The 27,954-nt window shown below is 46.1% G+C and overlaps 1 protein-coding gene across 1 annotated transcript in view; it reads right to left on the bottom strand.

The window, feature by feature from the left end:
* Positions 1-434: 434 nt before the first annotated feature.
* LOC119375994 (zinc finger protein 236) overlaps positions 435-27,954 on the bottom strand; it is an 85,184-nt gene continuing 57,664 nt past the window's right edge. Inside the window, exons 17-21 of the mRNA XM_037645996.2 lie at positions 17,584-17,816; positions 8,365-8,618; positions 6,829-7,091; positions 6,305-6,587; positions 435-4,524 (exon numbers count right to left, since the gene is read on the bottom strand). Coding sequence (XP_037501924.1) covers positions 3,449-4,524; positions 6,305-6,587; positions 6,829-7,091; positions 8,365-8,618; positions 17,584-17,816 — 2,109 coding nt within the window. The 3' untranslated portion in view covers positions 435-3,448. The remainder of the gene's footprint in view (positions 4,525-6,304; positions 6,588-6,828; positions 7,092-8,364; positions 8,619-17,583; positions 17,817-27,954) is intronic.

Below are 27,954 nucleotides of genomic sequence, written 5' to 3'. Positions count from 1 at the left end.
CCATCAATATCTGCCAAAAGAGCGCTGTTTTGTTGGCATTGAACATTTCATAATGAAGAAGTTATGGCAGCCTTGCTGGGATAAACACAGCTACAGGGATGTGGTACAGTGGCGATGAATGGAATTTATACAGACACAGTACAGAGGTTCACTTTTGCATGGTTGCCAAGAGGACGTCATGGCTGTTCCGACGCAAACAATAACTCAATATGTCCAAATTTTATATATTTGGGAGTGACTGTACAGGCACACACAGACATATAACATGATTAGTGCAATATATCTAGATACATGATATACAGGTTTCACCTATAACAATACCAATATCATACGAAAATATTTACATATTACAATATTTTTAGAGTATTTACAGCATTTATACTGATTATATATATATATATATATATATATATATATATATATATATATACAGGCACATTCTAGAGTTTATGGAAGGCATTTCTAATGTCTTGGCAAGGTCCACAAGCCACCTGTTGTTGAGCTCTTGGCACCTCTGAGGCTTCATGTGGGGTGCAGTATGCTATCAGAAGGAACATGTCACAACCCATTTTGTCCACACTCACAACTGCACAAAGTGATGCTGCACAAATAATTCCAACTTCGTCTTTCTACCAACCACTGCACAAAAAATAGAGGTGGCATACTATCTTTTGTCGCATTCAGATGTGAAAAGTTTAAACTGCACGGTAAATGCATACGAGCCAAATCGAACACAATAGCAAACAAGATGCAGATGTGGTTGTTGCACATGCACCATCCTTTAGTGCTGCACGGAACATGGACCACATGTTTATGCGCTGCCTTTCATAGTTGATACTATAGTACTTCTCAAGATCACCATGCATGAGCTTTGACTCTACAGTGCCAGTCAAGGGGCCCAACCAACATTTTACCAGCGACCTGTCAACATCTTGGTATCAACACCCCATCTCTTGAACAGGGTCACAGTTCCTGCGCTTCTCAAAGACCTTAAACAAGTACATTACTAAAGCAGGTTTCAGTACATAGCATAGTTATTTAACTGTAAAATTATTGAGTATAAATGTATAATCGTGCAATAAATTAAAAGGGCCTTGTGTGGTAGACAACATACGTACATATGCAGCTTACGTGCAGGTGCGTAACTGTCACATCTTTAAAATATGAATACTTACCTTCAAACATGGATTGAATAAGTAAAAGCATTTACTACAACATTTCATTTAGCATACAAAAATGCCAGTTATTTGAAAGAATAAGCTAGTACCAAATTATGGTGAAAATTTTCCAATGTAACAATCACTAATTCAAATAGATATTTCAGTCACTGCATGACCTGCCTAACATGTGCATTATCCTACAACATCAGTCTTTGCTTCACCTCTGAAGGTATCTGGTCACGCCGTGCTCATAACACAAGCCCACAGACATGAAAGGAACAAGCGAGGCAAAGGAGATAATGAAAAAAAAAAAAAAAGAGATGTGCTTGGTTATGAAAGCATGATTCTTCAAATAATGATGCCCATGATGCCGCCACATGTTTTGTACTGCAAGTCTGCGAGGCCCCAACTTTTACGGACGCATTTCATATCCGTTTTCCATATGCCTTCAGGAAAAGACAAATTTTTGGTTCCAAAAACTACCAGACAATAAAAAAAAGCAACATTTGTAACTTACACGACCACCAAGAAAAGTCTGAATAGTTTTTTGCTCTTTGTCTTGCAGTTCAGAATGATATCCACTCAAAAAAGTGACAGACTCATGGCAACTTCAAATGAAGTACGTCACTCACTCTTCATTTTATACCTCGGGCACATGCTTTAGACGAAATGTGTACTACCTACATCTCTTTCCCATTATACCCCATGGACTGAACGATACAAACCCTTCAACCAGCCTTTTCATGCATACCTTGTTCACATGGACCCAAAACATGCACCTTAATAGAGTGTGTGTATGCCATAGCACAGCTAGTTGGTTGGTGTTCATGAAGAAATTTCGTGCAGCGCTCGCGAGAAGGACAAGGACAGAAGAAATGACGAGAAGGGCCCCTGTTCTCATCATTTCTTCTGTCCTTGCCTTTCTCGCGAGCGCTGCACAATATTTAATCATGAGTCAGCCATGGTCAGCCAGGTGCTGAATATAGATAGTACTTGTGTTCTGTTTCTGTAATTGTATTACATCAAATGCGACAGTCTTTGGATTGTGCTACATGAAATGAATTCCTGTGTGCGGATTCAGTGGGTGATGTCTGGATATCTTGACCCACCTCTTTAAATTTGTGCATGCAGCCCCAGCGTACATCACTTGACAAACTAATGAAGTGCTTCTTTGCAGTCGTTACTGTGTCATTAGAACACTCACTGGGGCGAGAATAAATTGATTAATATTGGTCGAAAGCATCTGTGTAACCATCATCATAAATCACCCTTTCAAACGCACCCACCCAGCCCCCTTTAAGTAGGAGCTGGGCAGGCGGATGTTGGGTGCCTTTCCCCCCCAAGTAACAGAGCATGCAGCTCGATTAGGCAGGTGTGTAGCAGGTGCCTAATTGCGGGATTAGGCAGGTGTTTTATGCTAAGTGTCCTGTGGTGGGCAGAATTTCAAGGCGCCACATGCCTTGTGTGCTATCCCCTGGCTGCTATCGCAGCAGCTACATTGTTTCTTTGCTTCCCGCACAGGAGCCCCACTTCAAAAAGCACACTCCCCAATGCCATTGTAGTTTGAATGCACTCATATGTCTGAACACTTGCACCTGTCACAGTGGGGTGCCAGTTTCTTATGATTTTAGGCACACACTTTGGAGGGACAGAAGAATTGATCATGATTGATGAATGCTAGCTTATACGTCAGTATGTCAAACAGACCTACTCATTAAAGCATAAAAGTCAAAAAGAAAATTTTAACTGCCAGCAGTCCTTTAAACTAAATAATTTCCTGATCATTCCATCTTTTTTTTTTTTTTTTCAGAGTTTCCAAGTCACTAGACACCCTTCAAATTTCTCATTGTGAAAAAGAGAAGGTGAGAACGTAAAGAAAGCAAGAGGAGATGCCGAAATATGCAGAAAAAATACTGCAATGTGGGGCTGAGGAAAATCCTGGATTTACAACAATACATTAGGCACTGATAGGCACTGCAGAGTTAGTGCACAGTGAAAAGGCTATGCCATAAGGCTGTTGATTACAAAAAGCAATTCTATAATTTTACATTGCTGGAAAGAAAACAGTGCAACAGGCGGAGCACAAGAGAAAAGGAACCACAAACAACAGTGGCTTCTGAAGCAATTGCTGGCTTCTGAAGCACTGCACGATTCTGACAAAACAAAACTTCAACAGTCATAAAGAAGGAATTGGCAGGGACATCACACAAGTTTTAACATTCCAAATAAATACTTTCACTATGTTAACACTTTCATGCAAAGAGACATGCGTAATGTCAATGCACACATCAAGTTTCTGGCTCTTTGGAAGAGGTTTCATCCGCTTTGTGTACCCTTTTGATATGTACCATAAGGTTGCATTTCTGAGTAAATTGGCTCCCACATGCATCACATTTGAAAGGTTTTGCACCAGTGTGCTTGATGAGGTGCACGAGCAGGGCATTGTTCTGAGTAAATGATTTGTTACACAGGTTGCACTGGAAAGGTCGCTCTCCTGTATGAATTCGTTCGTGTCTTTTTAGCTGACTAGGCTTTGCAAATGCTTTAGGGCACTCTTGACACTGGTGTGGAGCTTTCTTCCCTTTATCCTCCTTGCTTTTGTGTGAATCAAGATGCTCTTTGAGATGGCTGGCCCTCTTGTAGGATTTTCCACACTGATCACACACATGAATTCGCGCTCCATCTCCATCATCCACCGTTTTCTTGTATTTCTCCACAGCAGCCTCTGTAATAACTGCAGGTGCCACCAGGTCAGCTGTGTCCATAACAGCATTCTCCATGAGACTGCCTTCTGCAGCAGCCAACTCATCAAGACCCAGCTCAGCAGTGGCCACCTGTGAAGCAGGCTCTTGGTTAGGGCCAGTAGGGTCATCCTCCATCACTGTAAATGTCACTGCTCCATTTTTGCCCTCTGATGCAACCAGAGGTAGTGACTGGTCAAGTACTACTGAGCTACCTCCAGAACCATCCTGCTGAATAAGGAATGAAGCAGCATCTAGTTGCTGCTCCACATCTACACCACTGGAGTCTCCTGATGGCGTGATGGAGATGTTGATGTTGCCCTGTTGTTGCAGTTGTTGCAAATGCTGCAGGAAGGTAGCATCTATCTGCACTGTCTGTGTCGAAGGGTTGAGTCCTGTAATCTGGATTCCTGGAGCTAGCTGCAGCTGGATCTCCTCCATGATTCCCTCTGCATCAGTGGGCTCTTCTAGGATGGCCACCTGTGGAGCCTTTTCCTCTCGTGGTAGTAGGCGACTTCGGCGCCGTACACCTCCACTCTTAAAATGTGTCAGAATATGGCTTTTGCGATGACCAGATGTCCGAAAACGAAGATCACAGTGGGGGCACTTGAAAGGACGGGACCCTGCGAGTAAAGAAGGAGACGCAAGAAGCACATTTTGAGACAGTAACCCTACAGTATACTCTAAGGGGCAAATTATGAGACGTTCCTTTCCTTGGGCCACTTTATAACATTATATGAAGAGTCCTTCATACTTTCTTTTGCCAAAATATGCCAGGAAGATGCAAGTGTATTCTAAAAGGTCCTTTCGCTCGTCCTTAAGTAAGAACTGTACGCTATGCATCTAGGTTCGTGGGCATTCTGCATAAGTCTTCTGCTGTCTTTATTCAGCAAAATAAAGTTTGTTCATCAAACACACTTTATAATAAATAGTCATGAATAAATTCTTATGCTTTTTCTCTGAATTACTTTATACTATCACCTGTAAGGACACAAGGAAACCTTGCAGAAGGTAACGGGACAACACTCATCAAAGGATACACTGGACTGCTGCACTGTTTAACCTTTCCATTCTGTATTGACAGTCGCATTTGAATGAAATTTCTCTCATCATGCTTCACCACCAAGGTATCACTGACAGATGGATGCCTTATCCCTAAGAATGGTTCCCAATTCCTTGCTGCTCAAGGCTTAGTAAGACTGGCTGTATTAGCTGAGCATGACCTTGAGATTTGGTGTCTACAGCTAACAATGTGCACTGCAATGCCATTTCACAGTTCACAGACATAAAAGTTTATGAACTGCAGTGAAACTTGGTTCACCCCGCTCCCCCTAATGCAGAACTGTGAGAAGCCTCAGTTCAGTGAGAGAAGAGGGGAATGCCATTGCTGAGAAGCCCTCATTTAGTGAAAAAAAACCAAGAAAGGAAACTTGAAGGTACCTTAAGGGCTACATTATGGTATGGAATATCCCAAGAAAGCCTCCACTAAGGGTGCCTCAGTAAGGAAGCTTTCAGAATTGAAGTGAGGTGGCCTAACCGCACATAAGACTTCCTTACAAGAACTGAAATTCGGGCGAGTTTTTATGAATTCGTAATTGAACAAGTAGCACCACAAAAAAGAGCCCTGTATACCGTAAAATGCCGAGCAAGTGCCCCCCCTACGGTGAAGGATAATCCGATCAGATATGGAGGGGGGGCGCTTGCTCGGTCCCGGACCGAAATTCAAGATGGCGGCGGGAGAGCCGCTAAAAATAAAAAATGCCCATCTATGTTTATAATGAAATGCTTTATATATTTGCTGTTTTTATTCCCCCTTGTCACTGTCAAACCATTGAAGCAGCGACTGGTTTGACCAGCAACATGACGACGGAATTTCATAAACAACATTAGATACGCATTCAGTGTACTCAATCTTGATGAATGAAAATAGCACGAAAAAAGTAGGAGGTGATGAAGAAGGCTACAGCACAAGCGCATACTAACAACAGAACTTTTATTAGAAAGAACGAAAATATATAGGAAGCCCAAACCACACGTTCACCACGAACAGAACCAAAAACCTCAGATGTGCGCATCCTGTGTGGCAAAGCCTTCCCTTGCGTTAAATAAGGCAGAGATAAGGTACCTGGATGTGCACCAACACCAACTAGCTCAACTCTCTTTGTTATTGCATTATACCTTTATAGCTGTCAGATTATCGTGGCATAGAAAGGATTCTGACATTAAATGCACTCATGAAATTGTCTGAATGTGTCAAGGTGCTTTTTCCACTCCCATTAACCTTGTTCCATGCTAAAGGGCAGCATCACAAGCAGATGAAAGCAAACACTGCGAATAAGGAATGATCACACCTATAGGAAATGAAACAGGTTTCTTAGACCTGAACAGTCCAATGTGACTAACCTGTATGAAGGCGCATGTGCACTTTGAGGCTTCCCATGGTGGAGAAGAAGGAGGAGCAGATATGGCAAGGATAGTTGCGTTCGCCTCGATGGGTGCGGCGGTGTGTGTCAAGAGTTGACTTGACGGTAAAGGACTTCTGGCATATCTCACATGAGAATGGCCGCTCACCAGTGTGGATGCGTATGTGCCGAGCCAAGTCACTTGGCTTCCGAAAACTTTTAGGACACATTTCACATCGGTTGGGGTGCTCAGAAACAGGTGGCTTTTCCCATTCTTGTGTCTCCTGCACAATATCATTAAGGTCGTCACATGATTAAGACATACAAGGCAGACTTACAGGGAAATGCAGAAAACGCTACCATCCATGCTATCACTGCTGTCAACTACTCACTGCTAGAGACATTATATGATGATTTTGTGTGACAAAAGGTCAATACAATTAAAAAAGTGCAACATGCCATCCATAACGCCACCAACCAGTTTTTCTCGCTCAAATATTTAACATTTGAAATTTATGTTCTCACCCGATCCTTCTCAGCAGCAGTAGCAATCAGGGCTCTTTCCGAAACAGATAAAGTAGATTCTTTTGGATCCTTCTGGGCCAGTTCTCTTGACTGCTCCTCTGTAAATTTGACAAATTTGCGCTGTGTGCCAGAAGAATTCACTTTCTCAGCCAGACGTCTTGACACCCTTTGAGATTCATCAACAGCCACAGCTGGTTCTGTATTATTAGCTGGTAATTCTTCAGCTGTCTTTTGAGCTGCCTTTTCTTTCTCAGTAGCAGCATCTAACAAAGAGAGGGAGAAGAGAGAATATTTGAAAAAACACATTCTGAACAAATGCAAAAATACCTAAATATGAAGCAAAACAAATTCTTGTCAGATGCAATTCTAGGATGGCTTTTTTGATGCCTCAAGAAAGCTGCCATACCTCTTTGTATACCATCTTACTTATTACGTTATTACAAATAGAACAATGTAGAAATATTGTAGAAACTGTACTGCATGGCTTATAGGTTGTGCACAATCATTTCTACAATGTTATTATTTTTACACATTACTTATGTTAATTACACTATTTACATACATGGATTACTACCTCCACCACTTTTCTTAAAAACAACTCGCAATGTTTTCCTATTTTTGCATGGTCATGAACAGCACAGTGCCAGACATTACAGAAAGGCTAGTTGGCTACACATATTGTTAGAATTGCTCCATCTCAAGTGCACTAGGTGGCTTGATGACCACTTCAAATTCTTTTGAATGAATGAAAGTTAGAGTGTCTTACATCTTCTCTGAAAAAAGAAAAAAAATCACACCCAGAGAAGCATGAAAGTTGGAGATTTAACATGGGAATGTTTTAAACTGCAGGAGGGAAGCTAGAGCAAACATTTATGTAATGCAAACAGTACTTTGGCGAAACAGGACAGCCTATTAATATTAGATTAAACAGGCATTGCACAGACACGATAAAGAATTTACTGAAAGCAGTGACACAGCATTTATGTAGCAGTTGACAACTACGATGAGCTCAAACTTCAGTCAAATTTCAAGTCCCCAAGAGACAGAAAATATAAGGTCATATCTTATTAACAAGTTCAGTATACTCCAGCCAATAGGTATAAACATATCAAAGGAGGCACTTGAATCCATCCAATACGGTACATACACAATGAAAACCAGTGAGCCTTGCTTCTATGAAGTTCCATATGCTCTGATCACCATGAAATTATCATATTTAGGTGGTGATTACTTTTGACAACCATGATTCAGCGAAAGGCATGATCCAGCGGCACCCCCTGTTCCAAGGATTTTTCACTGGGTTTGTTATAAGCCACACATAAGCCAAAAAACATGGGAATATTTTCTGGCATTTTGTTCTAACTGATGTCTAGTTCTGGCAGCCAAGAATAAGAGCAGCAACCTCATATTCAGCAGCAGGGTGCCATAGTCACAGGGGCACCATGACAGTTTGCTGCTAGTACTACTGGGCAAGTTTACTCTGATCATGTGATACAAAGCAAATGTACATACATAAAGCACAAGAAGGTTACTCACGATGCTTGCAAGCATGTCGTCGAAGCTGATCGACAGTTGGCACAGCAAAGGAGCAAACTGGACAGATATAACTGTCACACTGCAACTCGTGCGTGTGACTAACAGCATGTCGCTTCAGTGAAAAAGCTGTTGTGAAGCACGCACCACATTGCTGGCAGACATAATTCTTCTGAGAAGCCATGCGTGCGAAGTGGCACCTCATATGAGACTTGAGGTACGTAGACCGCTTGAATCGCTTGTCACATACTGTACACCTGTGAAAACCATAAGATCCTACTAAAGCACCTTGTGTGGAAAACTGCCAGTCTGGAACATCAAAGTAGGCTTGCTAACAATTCCTAAGCAACTTCTTGCCAGCACAGAAGAAACACTGATGAGAAAACTGACTGAAACACAGAACTCTTGTAAATCCCTTTCCCCATCTACATTTCATGGCACCATTAAACAATCCACTAGTTTAAGTTGAGTAGCTGCAATGTTCTATGCTGCAGTGTTTTACATTAACAAGCACGCTTTACTATGGCTATTAACTGTACACTAGAAAAAAGTGAAATACAAACTGCAACAAAATTGTGGGCTTTGAAGAAGCTTGTGTCAGATAGATGATACAGTAACAGATGAAGAGGTCAACAGGTTCACAAGTCGGAGGAAGAGGTAATGAAGCAATTGCAGGATTACAAAAAACAGTATGGGGAATAAAACCACAATCAAGAAGGCATCTCTTCGTGTTGAACTTAATTTAGTAGTGATAGTTATTGAACTGCCATGGCTATAGTCGAACTGGTAATCCACGGTAAAGATGGAAGCCAACAGATGGAAACACAATGTGAAACAGAAGCTGTAAAAACAGGGATAAGGTGAAAGCCAGCCTGAGGGTCCCTGTTCCAGTTTATACAACTTCTACTTAAAGTTAAACTGGGAACGGCACTAGGAAGAAGATATTTGAGAGAGTCAAGAAGCAGAACGGGAGAACAAAGGGTGAAAATATGGTGATTAGTGCTATTAAATATTGTGTCGAAGCCAATGTGGTGTGTGATGTCCCAGTAGCTATATTGGTAGCAATGGCCGGATCAGGCATGATGGAGCAGCAAAGGGCACTATGGTGAGTGCCTTACATGAGGTGCTTGAGATATACAGTTAAACCTCGATGTAACAAACTTCACGAAATTCTTGATATAATGAAGTATTTTAGTTTACATAACCTAAAGTCCATAGAGCACCATGTATTTTTGCCTCAATATAACGAAGCGCATTTATCCGTAATTTCAATATAAGGAAGTTTCGCTGCCACCGCAGAGGAATGCAAAGCAATAAATTTAAACTTCTGATGGTGCCAGTGGTCATATGGATGACTTGCATACAGATTTTGTACGTGAATTTTCCAAATCGTGAGCCACATAACGGAGAGCGGCCACAGCTTGTTTACCAGCAGTGACAGCAGGCAAAAGGTGCATTTCGATGTTCTCCCCACCTTCGGAGTGGCCCGAATGGTGAGAAGGTGGTAAATGCGTGGCTTGCGGGAATCTTGGCACATCGCATTACACACTATTGAAACGTCCCCATAAGCGCAGTCGGGCGTAGTTATATTCTGCACCACGTGTGCCGTGCGTCAACGCCTTTGGGGTTTTTGTTATCACCATGTATCATGTTACAAGCATGAGTAGCTGTAGATGCGGTAGCAGTAAACACAAGCTCCGAGTTCTCTTGCAAGGGATGGTAATCATTCAGGAAACTGATGTCGTCGACAAGGTTGGTATCTTGCAAGCGATATCGATCTGTGAGAAAAATGACGCTACCTCTTGTTTGGAGATATCACAGAGTGATCCCAAATTCAAAAGAAGCTATTGTGGCATTGTTAAGAATAGAACAAATTCCCAGTGAAAGGAATCTGAACTTAGTTACAGGCATATTAACAATAAATGAGCTTGAATTTCAATTTAACGAAGTTTCGATATAACAAAGTAAGGTGCTTATTTTACCGACATTGTTATATCGAGGTTTAACTGCATAATTGAAAATTAGAAGCCATCCTGCAACATAGGATTCTTGATTTATTTGAGCAAGCTTGACCTTTCACTGCTGCCATGTGTTGTGTTGAAAGACAATATGACGGTCTGGACTGGGTCCCTAAAGTTGCAGAATGTCTGTGCAAAGGTGTCTAAGCATTCCACCAATAGATGTGTACTTGGAAGCTCTTGCAGGAACACATCATGCAGGCAAGTGAAGAAACAAAGTAAGAAAGGGACAATAGAAGGAAGGGCACTGGTGGACAAACTGTCGACAGCCGCAGTGGATACTGCCTTATCGTTGCAGCCTGCAACAAGTGAGGGGAGTACCAGGCATGCAGATACACCCATCACATGCAAATCAGCCTACTTGAAAGATCTGATCAATGCCAGTAGTATGTGGGTCTGTGAATAGACAAGCTTTTTACATTTATTCCTTTCAGATCATAACTCTGTGAATTGTTAGTTCAATGCTTGTTCTGTATGCTTCTCTGCTTTCTGTGCACTGCCATTATAATGAGCATCACACAACTTGCCCAATTTTACACCCTAAAGCAGGAAGGGTTTCTCTTTGAATCAACACATGTAAGTTAAACCTCGATATAATGAACTTCAATATACTAATAACATTCTCAATATAACGAAGTATTTCACTTTCACAACTTCATGCTCATAGAACACTACGTACCTTGAACCACAATATAATAAAGCACATTAATTAGTGATTTCAATATAACAAAGTGTCACTGCTGCCACAGATGAAGACCAAGGCGATAAATTGAAACTTCTGCTGGGGACAGTGGTCATATGGTTGAGTTGCACACGGTTTCTTCGAACAGATTTTTTAACTTTCGCCCCACATGACAGAGTGGTAGACAAAGCGGAGAGCAGCACACTTTCAGGCAGCAGCTTGGGGCTAAAGAGCGCAACTCAATGCTCTCCTAGCCTTTGGAGCAGAGGAGAGGGAGAGCATGCAGCTGATCTATAGTGTGTGGGAACCCTGGCACTAAACACTGAGTCAATAAGCGCCGTATAACACAGCGCAGTGACAAAATGAACAAGAATATGTGCGTGCCCGTGAAGACCAATCCTGAGCAGCTATCTTCTGCTAGGCTGTTCCAGGAACCGGACACCATCCTCACTTCTTTTGAGCACCCTTTTTTCTTTTCTGAATGCTGCCACCAAGTTATAAAGAAAAGGTCAAGTGGTCGCACTTGAGGTGGATGGGATGTGATATACACCTGCTGATTATACTATGTGCATATCAACATTTTAGATGCGAAGCAGCTTATGGTCGAGCCTGTTCCCTCACTCCGCCGTCCACACCCCCACTGCACATGCGCAACAGCTGGCCCAAGCTCCCGGAGGAGACCGCTAGAGGCGCCACGGCAGCTCCGCTAGATGAAAATGACCCGCGCATGCTCCACTCATTCTCCTCCCGGCAACGCCACCGTCAACCCCATGATAAGTGCCACCGGCAGCAATGCTGCTGCTACTGCTGCGGAGAAGAGGGCTCGAGCTGCTGCCGCGAAACGACAGCAGCGGCAAGCTGACCCAGAACTTCGAGTGAGAGAAGCGAAAGTGCACCGTAAACGCCGCCTGCAAGAATCTATGGAAGCAACGAGGGCTCGCGCAGCCGAAGCGAAGCGTAAACGCCGAGCAGCGGATCCCGAAGCGCTGCGGCAACATGAGTCGGCGGTGAAGGCATCGAAAAGCTTGAAGAAACTGCTGCAACCCGGCACGGATGGCGCGGACGCGCGGTTCAAGCGCGAGTTCTTGGACCGGAGCTTCGGGCACAGCTGCAAGGTTTGCGACCACTTGTGGTTCGATAACAATTTGACCAAGATCGCCAGCATCAAGAACAAGCAGTCTCGCGCCAATGCCATTGCCGTGTTGCAGCGACAGTTTGCCGCCGCCGATAATCACGGTGAGTACTTGGTCTGCTCTACGTGCAAAGATTCATTGGTGGCAGGCAAAGTCCCTGCAATGAGCATGACTAACAGCCAGGGCCGTAGCCAGGAATTTTTTTCGGGGGGGGGGTTTGCGTGTAGAACGGCTGCCATTTTTTAAGATTTATACTGGCTTATTTTCGTGAATAAAACAAGTACATCGCTTACTTGTAATAATTCGATGGTACTTTTCAATTATTTGTACCCAAATAAAGAAATTGGTATGTCAACCTCAAATTCTGGTTAAAGCAAGAAATAAGTTTGGACAATAGCACCACCAAAGCCGGGGACACCGCGACCAACGGCTCCTGATGAAGTAACACAATGTAACCGTGGTACAAAAACGGTATGTATGTGTTACAAGCTGCCACTCTAGCGTCGCCAGCGCGAAGTCGGCGACGGGAATGGCAGCAGGTTAGGTCGTTCCGTACGTAAGCAGAGACAGTGAAGAGATCAGAGACGTGTGTGGGGAAAAACAAAACTCTAGTGACATTGCAGCACTGCGGAGGAATCTAGGAATATTGCAGAGGAATCTAGTACAACACTTAATACCAACTAACAAAATACATATAAAATCAATAAATCAGTTTACAAGAGAGAAGTATTACAAACTACACAAAACTAACCAACAATAAAACTACAGATGAGAAAGTCCGAAGGTATAAACAGGGGTAGGCATACGTGTGATGACCGGCAGCGTTGAGTCCACGACGATCGGATGCGAGAAGTCAGAGAGAGTTCTGGCACAACTGCGATGTCGGTGGTGTTGCAGCGCTGGTGTTTCCGGGAGGCTAGTGCTTGAAGCCGATCTCGGGCAGGTTGAGCTTACTCGAGATTCAAGTACCGATGCCTACGTTACAGACGTTAATTTCGCGTCACAACTAGACGAATGGCTAAGTTTAGGTGGCCAGCCAATACGGAGCCACAACCACTTAAGGGATACTTCTTGATCTCCTTCTACACCATGTTGGTCAGCAACTAGACTGCTTAGCAAGACGAAATCCTGCGCTTAAATCGACCTCCGTGTCCCCTGATTCTCGTCCTGGTGGAAAAGAGACCTCTACATGGGTCCAATCATGCACGTTTCATTGTTAGAAACTCCACCCTAAAAATATATTGACCACGTCCCTTTTTAATTAGGAGAGGGTCCTCAACAGAGCGAGAGTGACAACCTGTTGGGGTTCTCTCATACGGCTTGTCCACAAGCAGTTTTCCCCTTGGGAATGGTCAGTTTCCTTGGTTTCAGCCGGTGCGTCTTGCAGTCCACAGCTGGTTCGGGGTGCATCGCGGCCTTTGACGACCCTGCCGACGCCGCCGTAGGTACAAAGGATCAAACATCGGCGACTAACGTTTGAAGAACACCCCATTCAGTACTTCCCTGCACTAAAGGCCAGTCTTTTCATGAGCGAACGGTTCCACCGGTCAGCGGGGGAGTGCGGCGCCCGTTAATTTGCCGTTACGCCGGGTCGCAAAAATGGCAGTCCGTGACAGCATGCATGCAAGCAAACAAACAAGTCGCCCGACATTCCGATCTTCTTGTTACCGTTCGCACATTCTGCTTGCTGGATAGTTTCCTCGTAATTGCGAAAGAATAGAAGGGTTGAAGCTTGGGCTAGCTGGGTTTAGCTTTTAATCGACTCTTGAAACATAGAGGGAAGTTTAAACGAGGAAGTTTTTCCTTCTCGGCAACTTGCAAAATTCTGTGAGGACTTGTTCTGGGGTCACTTGAAGTTCTCGATGGATGCTGAGCAGTGCTAGTCCGGTCAATCTGTCGTTGTTCATGTGATTTCGAAGGTAGCTCTTCAGCCTTCTCAGTGTGGAAAAAGTCCGTTCCGGGGTCGACGTCGACACGGGTAAAGTCGCCAGGATAGAAAGTAGGCTGTGGATGTTCGGAAAAAAGTCGCGGTTGCACATCTCTAAGGCCTGTAAAGCACAAGCTGGGCGATTCTTTTCTTCGATCTGGCAGCATTTGTTCACCCACTGTGTGAACTCTGCTTCGATGACATTAGCTGAAGGAATGTCGCCAAGGTAAAACTGCACTGCATCATCAATATCAAAAAGGCTAGCCGATGCGCAGAATTTCGGCAGCAGCATGTTAAGGCCAACCACGACCTTCTTATGGGCATCGAACCGGTCTCTTAATTGATTTTCGAAGTCAGCCAGCAAAGGCAAATACACATTCCTCCGGTAGTACTCTTCGGGAGTAGCAGAAGGTACGTTGCTTCTTTGCATCTGCCTTCCAGTGATGCGTGGTAGGGCCATCTCAACATTTGTGATCTTCAGCAAAGAGAGCGACTTCAGAAAAATCTTATTAAATTCCGTTTCCGCACTAGCCCTTTTTGTGGAAAGAACGTCTATAACATTCTTTACGTGACCGCACGCTTGAGCCAAGTCACAGTCAATTTTTTGAAGAAACTTGCAAAGTGGCAGTGTCAAAGAGAAGAAGTCGCTACAGATCTGAAGCGAAACGACAAACTCGGGCTTCGTAATGGCATTGAGCAGTTGAGAAGCTTTTGATGAAGTATCAGATGACGCGGCCTCTTCTTCCAAATATTCGAGGAATTGTAGAATAGCCACGTACAGTTCAAGGAAACACTGAAGTGCATCGTGACTCTCTACCCACCTTGTTTGGCAAAAGAAGAGAACTGATTTTCTTTTTTCTTGTGTTAAATCTTCTACTTTGTCTCGCAGTTGGTTCGTCCTCTGTGGCGAAGCTCTCACAAACGTACAGGTTGAGGATACAGTTCCCAAACAGTTGCGGATGCTGGGGAGTTTGCATGCGTGAAGCAGAGCAAGGTTCAACGAGTGGGCGCTACAATGCACGTACAACGCTTTGGGCGCTGTTTGACGAATGAAGACTTGAACACCGTTAAAGTGGCTGCTCACTGATGCCGCGCCGTCGTATCCTTGCCCGCAAAGTAGGTTCAGGTCAAAGCCATGACCTCTAAGGCTGTTCAGGATTGTGCTCGCCAGCGCCTTGCCAGTGAGATCGTACACGGGAACGAAATCTACAAAATCTTCTTTAAGTATGGGCACTCCCGACGTGTCGTGTCCAACGTACCTTACACATAGGGAAATGTGGGTGGTGCGAGATATATCAGTGGCCTCGTCAGCTAGAACTGAAAAACACGAACCTGAGTTGAAGTTTTCAACTATCTTTCTTTGTATGATTTTACCACAGAGGGTGATCAACTCATTTTGAATTTTTGGGCTCGTGTACAGCGCATTCGCCGGAGATGTTTCCATGTGAGCTCTCAAGGCGGCATCTCCACATTTTGCTCTCATCCTAAGCAGTGCGCGGAAATTTCCATCATTTTTGAATGGCAGCACTTCAGACATATTTATCGGACCAGAGTCGTCTGTGCCGCGAAGCGGTACTTCTTGCCTGCCACAGAAAAGGATTGTTTCTATTATTGGCAGCAAGTTCTTGCGGTTTTCTTCCGCCTGCTCTTTAAGGCCGTGTTCAAGTTGTGTTAAGATGTCATGCTGTGAGCGGGACCGGACTGCTAAAAAGTTCTCCGATAGCGTTGTTGACATGGCGTGATAACTGCTGGATGCGTGGCTCTTAAAGGCGTCCATGGCTTTCTTGTAATTGGTGAACTCCTTAGTTACAAAACAGCCCAAGCGCTGGTGCTCCCCTTTTCCTGCACACTCGCTTGCGAAGACTACGCAATATTTGCATAATGCTCCTTGAAGCTTTTCTGAATAAACAAGCCATGGGTAACGATCTACCCAGTGAGGTTGGAACTTCAGATTCCTTTTCCCTGTGGCTGGATAATCATAGTTAGCCGGAGGGGTCCACGGATTGAGCAGCAGCTTCTCCGTCGTCTCTGGATCATTTACATTATTGCTTTTCGAGACAAACAGTCCCAAGTCGAAATATTCGCACTCGTCGCACAGAGGGGAGGCGAACCAGAATGTGTAGGTGCCATGCCACTCACCTTCTTTGGGCATTGCCCAGTGGTAAAGGCATCACTTTGCCCAGCGTTGACTGTAGAACAAAGGTCACTTGGAGTTGCACTGCGGCCACCATCATTTCCCGGCGGCGCATGGGGGTCAGAACCCCCTCAACCCCCCCCCCCCTAGTTACGGGCCTGAACAGCTACCACTATAAGCCGAAACCCAAGCAGCTGCCCAAGCTCAAGCCGGTGGAGGAACGGCTGAACGCGCCACGTCTACCGTTCATGAGCATCAGACGGCTAACGCACGTGCCCATCAACGTGACCATCGAAGTTCAGGATCTCGTGCGGTGCCTGCTCCGAAATGTTCCGGAAGACGCGGCGATTGACGTTCACATCAAACGTAGACTCGTCAGCAAGGCCTCGTACAGGCACGGTCTCATCAAGAAGAGCGCCGTTCACACGTGGCTGAAACACCTGGAGCAGACTCCGATTCTACACTTTACGAACCACAAGGCCGTCATACTCAAGGGGAAACGCAACCTTGAACTTAAAGTCATCTACGGTGATGATGAGTAAATAAAGAGCAACTTTAACGGCAACTCTTTACGGAATTTTAAGTCGACCCATGAGCTGCTTCGCATGCTACTCAGGGTTCCCTTTACGGGATATGTGTGTGTGTTTTTTTTTTCCTGTGGTTCACGTAGCACTTTCTTGAGGCAAAAAAGATATCTGCCACTGGAAGCAAGAAACAAGGCAAGAAAGCAGGGACAAAAAAGCAGGCAGGGTTGGGTCCCTCTCGCATAGCAGCCTGGCAGACGAAAGCTGCACCAGACAATTCACTGCATGCATGCGCATATTCTTGCTCATTTCGCCACTGTGCTCCGTCATATAGCGCTTATCAACTCTATGGTCGACGCTCGTGCGTTCAGGCTAAAAAATTGAGTGGCTGTACATACCTGAGCACTAGAAACCCATAAGTGAACAACTACCACAAGGCAAGAGCATATGACGTCACTTTAGTGGGCACTATACTTCGAACATGATGAAGGAAATGGAAGTTTTCACTGTAATGACTGCATCATTATACACTGAAACATTACAAGCCAACATTTCTACCACACTTGGAAACTGTCTTTGATTGCTCATTATTGCAATGAGCTTGCTCATATAGTATCCCTTGAAGCTATATGGTATATTTGTTTGTGCTTACATGTCCCTAAATGCTACAATAAAACAAGTATTACATCAGTACATTTGACAGAGAAGTGTCCTAGCTTCACAGATACAAGACAGCAGTCAGGAGCAACGCTGCATTTGCCACTACAGAAAGTTGCAGCAAATATAGAGAAGTTGCCCACTCACACAAAAGGCTTTTCATCATCTCCTACATCCACTTCTGTGCCACGCAGAGCATCCTGTGCTACCTGCTGCAATGTCGACTCTTGGGACAAGGTTGGATTAGCATCTTCATGGGCTACTGGGAGATCACCAACCAGATCATCATTTTCAGTTGTTCCTGAAGCAAGTTCAGTCGGTGTTCCCAATGATGACGTCACAAAACTGCTAGCTAGAGTGCCCACGTCCAAGGCATCACCCTGAAGCAGAGACAAAAATAATCCACAAAATTTACTTCACCTGAAAATTGTGCCCCTGCACAAGAACTTTTAAGCACTTTTGAAAATCAATCAATGAGCTGCAAGCATAAGTTCTCAGGAATTGCCATCTTCAAAGAAGAATTCAAGCGTAGCTCTGTGTCTCATATTCCAGGAACTTCTAAACAAGACTACATAGAAAACATTTTTCAGTTTCATCAACACTCATTTGCTCACTCTCTAGAACAAAATGAGAAAAATATAGATGCGTAAGTCAGCTCCTTCCCACTACTCATAATGTCATCCAGGAGCATGGCGGCTGACACCATGACAGCGGAGTCTACAGCACAACAACCAATCTATGCTGCATCGGACATCTGATCGTCTGGTCATGTGATAGTTCATCACAACTGTGATCTTCAATTGCTGGGGTGGTTTGCTTTCAAGTTTTACCCTGGGTATGGTAGGACAGAAGTCTTCTGTCAAATTTGTGGGAAAATGGCATACATTATACGCTAATGACTCATGCATTATACATTATACACTAATACATTATATACTACATACATATACACATACATATATGTATACATTATACACTAATGAAAAAAAAAAAACAAAAAAAAAAACAGAAAGGCCATGAAGCCTCTGCCTCATAGTTAATTATTAGTGAACATCACTACACTCACAGAAAAGATCGAGTAAAAAGGGCGACTTTTTGTCCCACAACAATAACCGTCATCTGGCTTAGAGCACTGCACGGGCCGATTTTTCCGGCCCGAGCCCGGCCCGGCCCGAAAACGCCATGCTCCGGCCCGCCCGAGCCCGGCCCGGTGTTCTTCAATGTGGCCCGTACCCGGCCCGGGCCCGAAAGGTTTGGGCCCGGCCCGGCCCGGACCGGTCCGTTTCCGCTAGTTATGCCTTGAGCATAAAGGAGGCACTGTCCAACCTTCGGTTATTGTGAAGATACCTGCGGCACGCAAAATATTTTGCAAATTTTGAAGCGATTTCTCAGATAGAAGCGCTTTCATTTGTGCATAGAGTGCTTAAGCGAAACGAGGTCCCCGCCATTTTTTACGTGAAAATTTGTTTTCATTGCGAAGTTATTTAAAACGAAACACTCGTGTCAGACGTGTGTGACATAACGGTGTGTTGAATAAAGGGTGGTTTAAATAAAACTAATCAGTCTGTGTGTGTGTTAGTTATTCCCAGAATCCCGGATCGCTTCTCTAGCCTCATCACTCCAGTTGTGAGCCACACTCGGCGAAACGAGTGTCGCTATGGCCTGGCGCCTCACCACTAGTAATGGGAAAATCAACAACGGCGTTCGCCCTGTGATAAGAGTTGATCCGCATCTTGAACTTAAACTGCACGAAAAACAGCTCCTGAGACATTAATGACTCACAAGTCCCGTTGACCAGTCTACGGAGTCACGCACGCGGAAACAGGCTCGGCGCGGGCATGCGAGCGTAACTGCACACTCAGAATGTTTCCGTAGATACAAACGCGCACATCTTATATACACTAATCTAGGCAGTTTACCGTTGCTTTCCTTACATGGTACAAAACACTCCAGGTGCTTTGGCGTGCACAGAAATTACCCGGAGCCCTCAACGACGGCATCTCATATAGCCTGGGTCGCTTCGGAAAGTTAAACCCCGCAAAACAACAAAAACAAAGCCGAACGATGTACACATGCAATTATACAGATACGTATGAGACCCGGGCCTAATACGGGCCTGGCTACGGCCCGAGCCCGACCCGAGCCCGAAGATCACGGGCCCGAGCCCGGCCCGGGCTCGATCCAACAATCCCTTACCCGGCCCGGGCTTTTGGCCTGGCCCGGGCCCGTGCAGTGCTCTAATCTGGCTTGCTTGCGTTTCCTTTCTTGAAAACTCGGCGCTGGCCACTTTCCTACCAAGAATGCTATGTCACGCTGAAAGCGCACATGCCGTTCGTGACAAGAAAGTACCGGGCACGTGGCAATAATGCAAAGAAAGGAAGGCAAAATAAATGACGATTATTGTTGTGGGACAAAAACACGCCTTTTTCACTCGATCTTTTCTGTGAGTGTAGTACATTTAAATTTTCTGCAGCAGAGCAGCAGTGGCTGTGCAGTCAGCAGCCAGTGGCATGCACAACATGCACCCCATGGCACCCCACAATGTAGAAAATGCTTGCCAAAATGTAAGCAGTACCCTGATATTTCAGGAGCTTGAACAAATGCTGAAGCATTTGTCATTGTTGAGCATAACATGAACTGCAGATCTTAATGATGCTTTTTCTGGCTACTCAAAGTGAGCAGCAGATGCTGCTTTGCTTTCCTGTTTCATATGACCAAACATGCTGCAGATATGTAACTGTATTTCAATACCCTGCACAGCAGCTATATGTATTGCATGCTGCAATCAACATTTATATGTAGCATGTTATTACATTAGAATAAATTCTAACTTTTCATTACACTGAAAAATTTGAAAAGCACCAGCTGCAGTTTCTATGCGTGCCAGGCTGTGGTTGCACATCATGTTCTCCTTCAATAGTGTTAGTTTCTTATTCTCATAGTAACATAAAAAGCACCTCATCTTAAATTTAAACCATTAAAAAATGTTGGTACTAAAACGGTCTACAGGTAAACAGTTCTTTAGGGATGGGTGAATATTCGGGCATTTCGAATATTCGAATTCACTTCGACACAAGTTTTGATTATTCGAAATTTTGAAGTATTCGAAATGAACGAATATATGTATATATTTGACCACACATAAATTCCTGTAAAGGTCGTTTCACTGCAGCGTCTGGTTGCAGTGCCGTGAAACCACCCATCCAGGAGAAATCTGCACTGCCGCGAAGCCACACTTCAAGGTTAAAGTACATACATTTTTTTTTTAAGGGGAGACGTGGCACTTTAAAACCTTTTTTTAAATTCTTGACCAATTTTGATGGAACTTGCAGAGTTTAAGAATGTTTGTGTGCTGATTTCAAATATGCAATTGCTTTTTTCATATGATAAGTAGTTTCCTGGATATTACAAACACCTACTTCTTTGTCTAAGGCCTAATTAGATAATTAACCACAACCTACACACCAGTGTACAATCCACAGAATACATTTAGAATGTTTGTAGTGTGTCGTAAAGCATAAATCATTGCTTTAGGACATTTCCAAGCAGAGTTGTGGGCTGTTGCACCCAATTTAAAAAACACCCCAATTAATACTCAAAACAAAACCTTGATTTAGAACATTTTCTTAAGAAAGTAGTATAACAAAATTTGCCTTACGACGCATTGCATCTATTTATCTTAGAAGCGAAAAAGAAATCATAATGATAACCCAGACAGAACAAAAGATATTGCTCCTCCATTACAGGAAGAGCACGAAAAATTGTTTGCCGTTTGCCCTCAATTTAAACGGCAGGATGCATTGTTTTGCTTTTTTAAAGTAAGATGTGGATAGAAGACGATGGTATGCAGCAATGAAAATTTGTAATTAGGTGCACAATGATGTCAGGAATGTGCAGAGATGGCCAGCGAAAACTAGATTTTTTGGTTGATTTTCATTCCCTAAGTGCCACGTCCCCCCTTAAGTTTAAAAGCGTGTTATATGGGCTTACATGCGCGAAGTCTAGTAATTTTTAAATTGTAACGTATTGTACCACTTATAACTTGCACCCTACTGCTATTCAAATTTTTATACTGTTCAAGGTTTCTTCCACTTCATTTCAAACCAAAAAAGTGACATTCACTCATACCTAGTTCCAATTCTTAAAAATATTGTGCAAGGGTCATGACAAAAACGCTCATTTTTCTTAATAATATATGCTAAATACATTCGAACTATTCGATTCGAAATTATTCATCACAATCACTACTTGCTTCGGATTCGCTTCGAACCTCAAATTTACTACAGTAGAACCCCGCTGATACGTTTTTGAAGGGACCGCAGGAAATAAACGTAAGAGACGGGAAACGTAAGAGCCGAAAAACAGGAAAAACGGCAAAATATTTAGTGGTACAGAATTTTATTTCAATTCTTACGAGCAGCACGAAAATTGGCGCGCTCAGCCGCGATCTGGTCGATGGATAGAAACGCGGAGCTTAGGACGGCCTCATCCACAGAAATGTAATCAACGTATGTGATTTTTTTAACACCAACAGCTGTAGGCATGAAAGAACTAAGCACACGCAATCACGACCGGCGCGGCGAGTCCGACCGCGAACCGCACGCACGACCGTGCGAGCTCCAACCAGCTCGAACTCCTCCCGCTCTCCGACAAATAACGATGATGATGAGTCTACGCCGACGCGATGGCAGAAGTGAATGCCATCTCGAAGGCCTTGCTTTCGCAAGCAATTACGTCATACACGCCATGTTTGTGCAATACAAATCTCAAAGGCTATGCTTTTTTCAATAGTAAATGCCAATCTCGAAGGCTTTGCTTTCGCGGGCAGTTACGTCATAGACGCCATCTTTGCAATTTGAATCTCGAAGGCCATGCTTTAGTTTGCATCAATTAAAGGATTCTGTTGCTTGCGCCTCTCATGCGGCTAATATTACGGTCAAACGAGGCCAAGCTGCGTGAAAATGCACCATGGCGGCTCTCTTTGGTAGTCACTCGGTCGGCTCCGAGCGCACTTCGCGACGTATCATACGGGAACGGTCCGACAGTTACGACGTAACAGCGGGGTTCCCAATACATTGAATCCTATGGGAGCTATGCCGGGACCGGCGGAAAACGACGTAACAGCCGGGAAAACGCAGCAGTGAGGAATGTAACAGCGGGGTTCTACTTTATTTGCCCATCCCTACACTTTTTATTTCTTGAGTTCAAACTACAGTGGAGCAAACCTTTTGTGCCAGCATCCAAAAACCAGAGAAAACAGCCAGCATCAGATACCAATGGGTGCTGTTAGAGATAGCAGCTGTGTGTGCTCCACTATGACCACAAGGGAAAAGAAGAAAAAGTAGCTCCTTGTAGCACCACGCATTCATTAACTAGCTCAACTGAACCCCCAAATATCTTGTATAAGGCTGCCTGGTTCCTTGTCACCGAGCATGATATTGTCACGTTGCTGTGACAGTGAAGCACATGGCAGCCCAAAGCGTCAGTTAAAGGAGCACTGGCACAAAATTTTGAAGGTGAGATAACTTGTGAGACAGACTTACGTGGACACACACATCATCTACAAAATATCAATGCCTAACATACCTTAGAACACATTTAAAATCAATTTTAAACCATTTATTGTACAACTGAGCGCGAAACGGAGCGGCTCGCAACATTGACATCACTTGGTTTTAAAGGGACACTAAAGAGAAACAATGAATTGGCTTAGATTGATAAAGTGTGCTCGGAGAACTCTTGTGTGGTTTATTTCACCACCATAGGTTTATTATTAGAGAAGAAAACAAAGTTCAAAGTTTCATTTTTAAATTTCGCGCTGAACTTTGTAATTCGTGACGTAAAAGACTTCAAAGAGCATTTAACGTATTTTGACGCCACTGGCTTGACGAAATTTCCACAAACTCATTATGTCAAGTCTCTGGCCCCCTTAGAGGACAATGTACTTCGATTTAACCGATTAGGAACTATGTAGGCCCAAGCAGGCGCCATCAAAAATATGTGACGTCACGGCAAATGGTGCGGGAATTCCAAGGTGGCGTCGCCACCTGTGTTTTCTTTTTGCGCATTTTCTTGCTTATTAAGCGTCTTCGCGCAAAAAACGTGGTGTTTATGGTATCATGGAAGACTACTTTACTAATGCGAGAAAAATTGTTTTGCTCTTTAGTGTTGTGAGGGTGGCCAAGAGAGGGCGCTACGTGATGGCACCATCATCATCATCGGGACTGGGAGAAGAGAGGAGGGAGTAGAGTGTGAGGGGTTAGGGACAGGTTGGAAATAAAGGGCAGTTCGGTGTGGTTGTTCGGATCGGTGTGTGTGTGTGTGATTTAGGCTTAGTTCGTGACAAGTGGGGGCTCGTCCGGGATGGCTTCAGGCTCGACAACAGCAGCGGAAGACACGCCTGGGCTCCAAGGTGTCGTTGAGGAGCTGTTGCTGCACACCGACGGCTCCGCGATGGAGCGCGAACGAGTCGCGGCGGTCGTGCGCGATCGAGTGATGGCGACGCCGCTGCCCACAGCTCCGCACGTGGGAGCATGGGCTGTGACAGCGAACACTGGCGCGGTTCCTCGGGCCACCAACGACTCTGCGCCTCGGCTCGCCGCTACGCACCTCCCCCGCTACTCAGGTGTTAGAGACTTACAGTCGCCGGAGGAGTTTCTGGAACGCCTGGAAAACTTCTGCCTCGTGACGGGGGTCGCCGCCGATAAGCGACTGACCCACGTGGTACCGGCCGCCCTCGAGGGCGGCGCGAAGTTGTGGTGGCGGTTCGTGCGCGGGTTCGACTCGTGGGAGCAATTCACCGCCGCCTTCCGCTCCGAGTTCTCATCGATTGACGCGAAGCGTCGCCTGAAGGCGGAGCTCGAGCAGCGCACGCAGCACCCAGAAGAGAATCTGAAAGAATTTATTTATGCGATCGCTACATTTTACGACCGCATTGGGGAAGATGTCACCGAAGCCGAGAAGGTGCAGCGCGTGCTGCGGCAGATGCACCCTCAGCTGCAGGATTTGGCGGAGGGGCATGTATACAACGACCTCGCCGAGTTGGTGAAGGCAGCCGACGGCTTAATGGAGCGGGCTTGGCGTCGCCTCCAGTACAAACCACCGCCACTTCCGAGTAACCAAGTAGCCAGAGATCTGGCGTTTAGCCCTAGCCCTGTCCTCGACCATCGCTCACTGCCGCAGCCGACCACTATGGCGACGGCGTCGTTCGCCTCGTTCGCTGCTGCCCCACCGGCGCCGCCGACTTATCACTGGCCACTGCATCCAGCTGCGCTGGACCCGTCGTACTGCCGGGACCGGCAGTACTCGTGCGACACAGTGCCTCCGTTCTCACCCTACGGGCCAGGACCGACGCCGCGGCAGGAGCCTGCAAGTGGAGCAATGCGTGTGCAGTGCCATCGCTGTGGTGGATTCGGCCACATTTCTCGTAACTGTGCCACGGGTCGACGAATGGGGCCGCCCGTTTGCTTCCGGTGCCGGCAACCGGGTCACCTGCAAGCACAGTGCCCGGGAAACCAGAGGCGGTAGGTGCTGCCCCGGCGGGCACCTACGGCAGTGCGCACCAAGTAGCGACCACAGCCGGCGGCAAAGAGCCCCTTATGGACGTTCGTATCGGGTCGTCGACGTTCAAGGCCCTGCTAGACACAGGCTCAAGTGTAAGCTTCTTCGGACCGCCCGCCGCGGCGGCGGCCCAGGCTTCTGGGGCCAAACCCAAGGCGGACGTACGCGTGCTGCGCTTGGCATCAGGCTGGTCGCGGTCAACCACGTCTCTAAAGTGTCAGATCGAGTGGGCTGCCGGTTGCCGCAGACAGCAGTTTTTGTGCGTTCCCGACCTGTGCCGCGACGTTGTCCTTGGTAGGGATTTCCTGACGGTGAGCGGCATCTCTCTGCACGTGTCACTGGGTGGTTGGACTGTCGGCACAGAACCACAGAGAATTGTGCCCTTTGTCAAGGCCGTTAGGGAACAGCCAGAGGCAGTGGATGATTTGGCAGACAGTTTGCGCTGCATTTTTGCTGAGGGCAATGCCAGCGTGTGTGCCAGTGTGCCGGACGCGACTGCAGCTTGCAATGTGGTCATTCCCGGCCACTCACCGGACCTAGACCCACGCATGAAACACGTTTTAGAAGAGTTTAGTGAAATCTTCACCACCACTCCGGGCTGCACAACCCTGGCAGAGCATCGTATAGACACGGGAGACAACCCACCTGTTCGATGCAAGCTGCGACCAGTGAATGCCAAGAAGCAGGCCATCATGGACAACTGCATTCACGACCTGCTGGCACAGAACCTCATCCGCCCTAGCCAAAGTCAGCATGCCAGTGCTCCAGTTCTGGTTGAGAAGAAGTCTGGGGGCTACCGCATGGCTGTGGATTACCGCCAGCTGAATGCACGCACTAAGGTGCCAGTCTACCCCATGCCCAGAACTGATTGGTTGCTGGCACAGCTGGGACGAGCCAGGTGGTTCCCAAGTTTTGACCTTTCACAGGGTTTTTTTCAAATCCCTGTTCAAGAGCAGGATATTCCAAAGACAGCATTCATTTGCCATCAGGGAACCTTCGAGTTCATGAGGATGCCCTTTGGAGTTGCCGGAGGTCCTGCCACGTTCCAGACCCTGATGGACCGAGTACTGGAGGGAATCAACCACAAGTTTGCCATGGCGTTTCTCGATGATGTCCTGGTGTATTCGGAGACCCTGGAGGACCATCTCGAGCATGTTCGGGAGGTGTTGAAGCGGATAAGTTCGGCACAGCTGACCATCAACCCAGAGAAGGTGCACGTGTGCTGTCAAACCCTGAAGTTCCTTGGCCATGAAATATCGCCAGGGCAGTGTAGGCCGGACAAGGAAAAAGTGCGTGCGGTGCTGGACTATCCTCAACCAACAACAGTTAAACAGCTGCAGGCCTTCCTGGGACTAGCCGGCTATTACAGAGGGTTCATACCTCAGTTTTCCATCACTGCACGTCCACTCACAGAACTCCTTAAGAAAAAGCAACGTTGGCGGTGGGAGCCGCAGCAAGAGGAAGCCTTTAAGGCACTTAAGCAGTCCCTGGCCCACGATGTCGTTGTAAACCTGCCGGACCTCAACAGACCATTTGTTGTGGAAACGGACGCCAGTGGAGTCGGTATCGCAGCGGTGCTTCTGCAGGCAGCCGAGAATGATGCTCAACTGCGACCAATTAGCTTCATTAGCAGGGTCCTCACTGAGGCAGAGCAGCGCTATACAGTGCAAGAATGGGAGTGTCTGGCTGTGGTGTGGGCAGTGGACAAGTTCCGACCATACCTTGAGTTCACCAAGTTTGAGATCCATTGCGATCACTCCTCACTGTCCTGGATGTTCACCACAGACCAGACCTCACCACGTGTCAAGCGTTGGGTTTTGCGGCTGCAAGGTTTCCACTGCAGGATCAAGCACAGGCGGGGTCTTGCAAATGTGCCAGCCGATGCTTTGAGCAGAGCTCCCCTTCAGCACCAGGAAGTCCCAGGCCCGAGTCTACACGAGACGCTGTTCCCTATGGCTGTTCCAGAGCCCAGCCCACAAATCAGCTTTGAGGCAGCTGCTGCAGCATCTGAAATGGACGACACTACTGTCTTGAACGACGCAGGGCTCCTCGCCCAGGAACAAGAGCAGGACCCCATACTGTCAAAACTACGAACTGTGATGAAGGGCGGGAAGCTTCTGCCCACTGACAGTGATCAACCTTTGATCAAAGACCTGGCGGAGACGACACAGATGGAAGACAGTGGGTTGCTTGTACAGCACCGAGGGAACAGGAAAGTACCTTGGCTACCAAACCATCTCCGCAATTTGGTCCTGCGACTGTCGCATGACCACCCGACTAGCGGCCACTCCGGCTTTTTTAAGACCCTCAAACGAATTTCTCAGAATTTCGTGTGGCTGGGTATGCGCTCGGACATATCCAAGTATGTGCGATGCTGCCAGGTTTGTCAGCGCACCAAAGCCCACCGCCGGAAGCCACAAGGGCTGATGAGCAGCCAATGGGCCACTGCTCCCATGGAACAGCTCAGCGTGGACATAATTGGACCCTTGCCTATGACACCTCGACGCCACAAGTACCTTCTCGTGGTGATTGACAAGTTCACCAAGTTCATCGAACTCTTCCCATTACGGGCAGCAACCAGCAAGAGTGTGGTGGACTGCATGATCCAGGTTTTTTGCAGGCATGGCACACCTGTCTCCATTTCGAGTGACAATGGAAAGCCCTTTGTAAGCAGGTTGTGGAAGGGCCTCCTTGAACACTGGGGCATCCAAGACCGGCACACAGTTCCGTACCGCCCTGCCGGGCAAATGGTGGAGCGCCACAATGGCACTATCAAACAGTGCCTTAGGGCCTATTGTTCCAACCATAAAGACTGGGACCAGCACATCCCAGAAATTGCCCTGGCCATGCGCACAGCTGAAAGCGTGGTCACGGGCTACACGCCTGCCTTCCTTTGTTATGGCCGGGAGCTGAGAACTCCATGGACGCAGGCGGAAGCCAAAGACGACGCGGAGCCTC

The sequence above is a fragment of the Rhipicephalus sanguineus genome, chromosome 1 (genome assembly GCF_013339695.2).
Source record: "Rhipicephalus sanguineus isolate Rsan-2018 chromosome 1, BIME_Rsan_1.4, whole genome shotgun sequence".
Taxonomy (NCBI): domain Eukaryota; kingdom Metazoa; phylum Arthropoda; class Arachnida; order Ixodida; family Ixodidae; genus Rhipicephalus; species Rhipicephalus sanguineus.
Note: the sequence above shows the minus strand (reverse complement) of the source record. Positions and strands in the feature narration are given on the sequence as shown.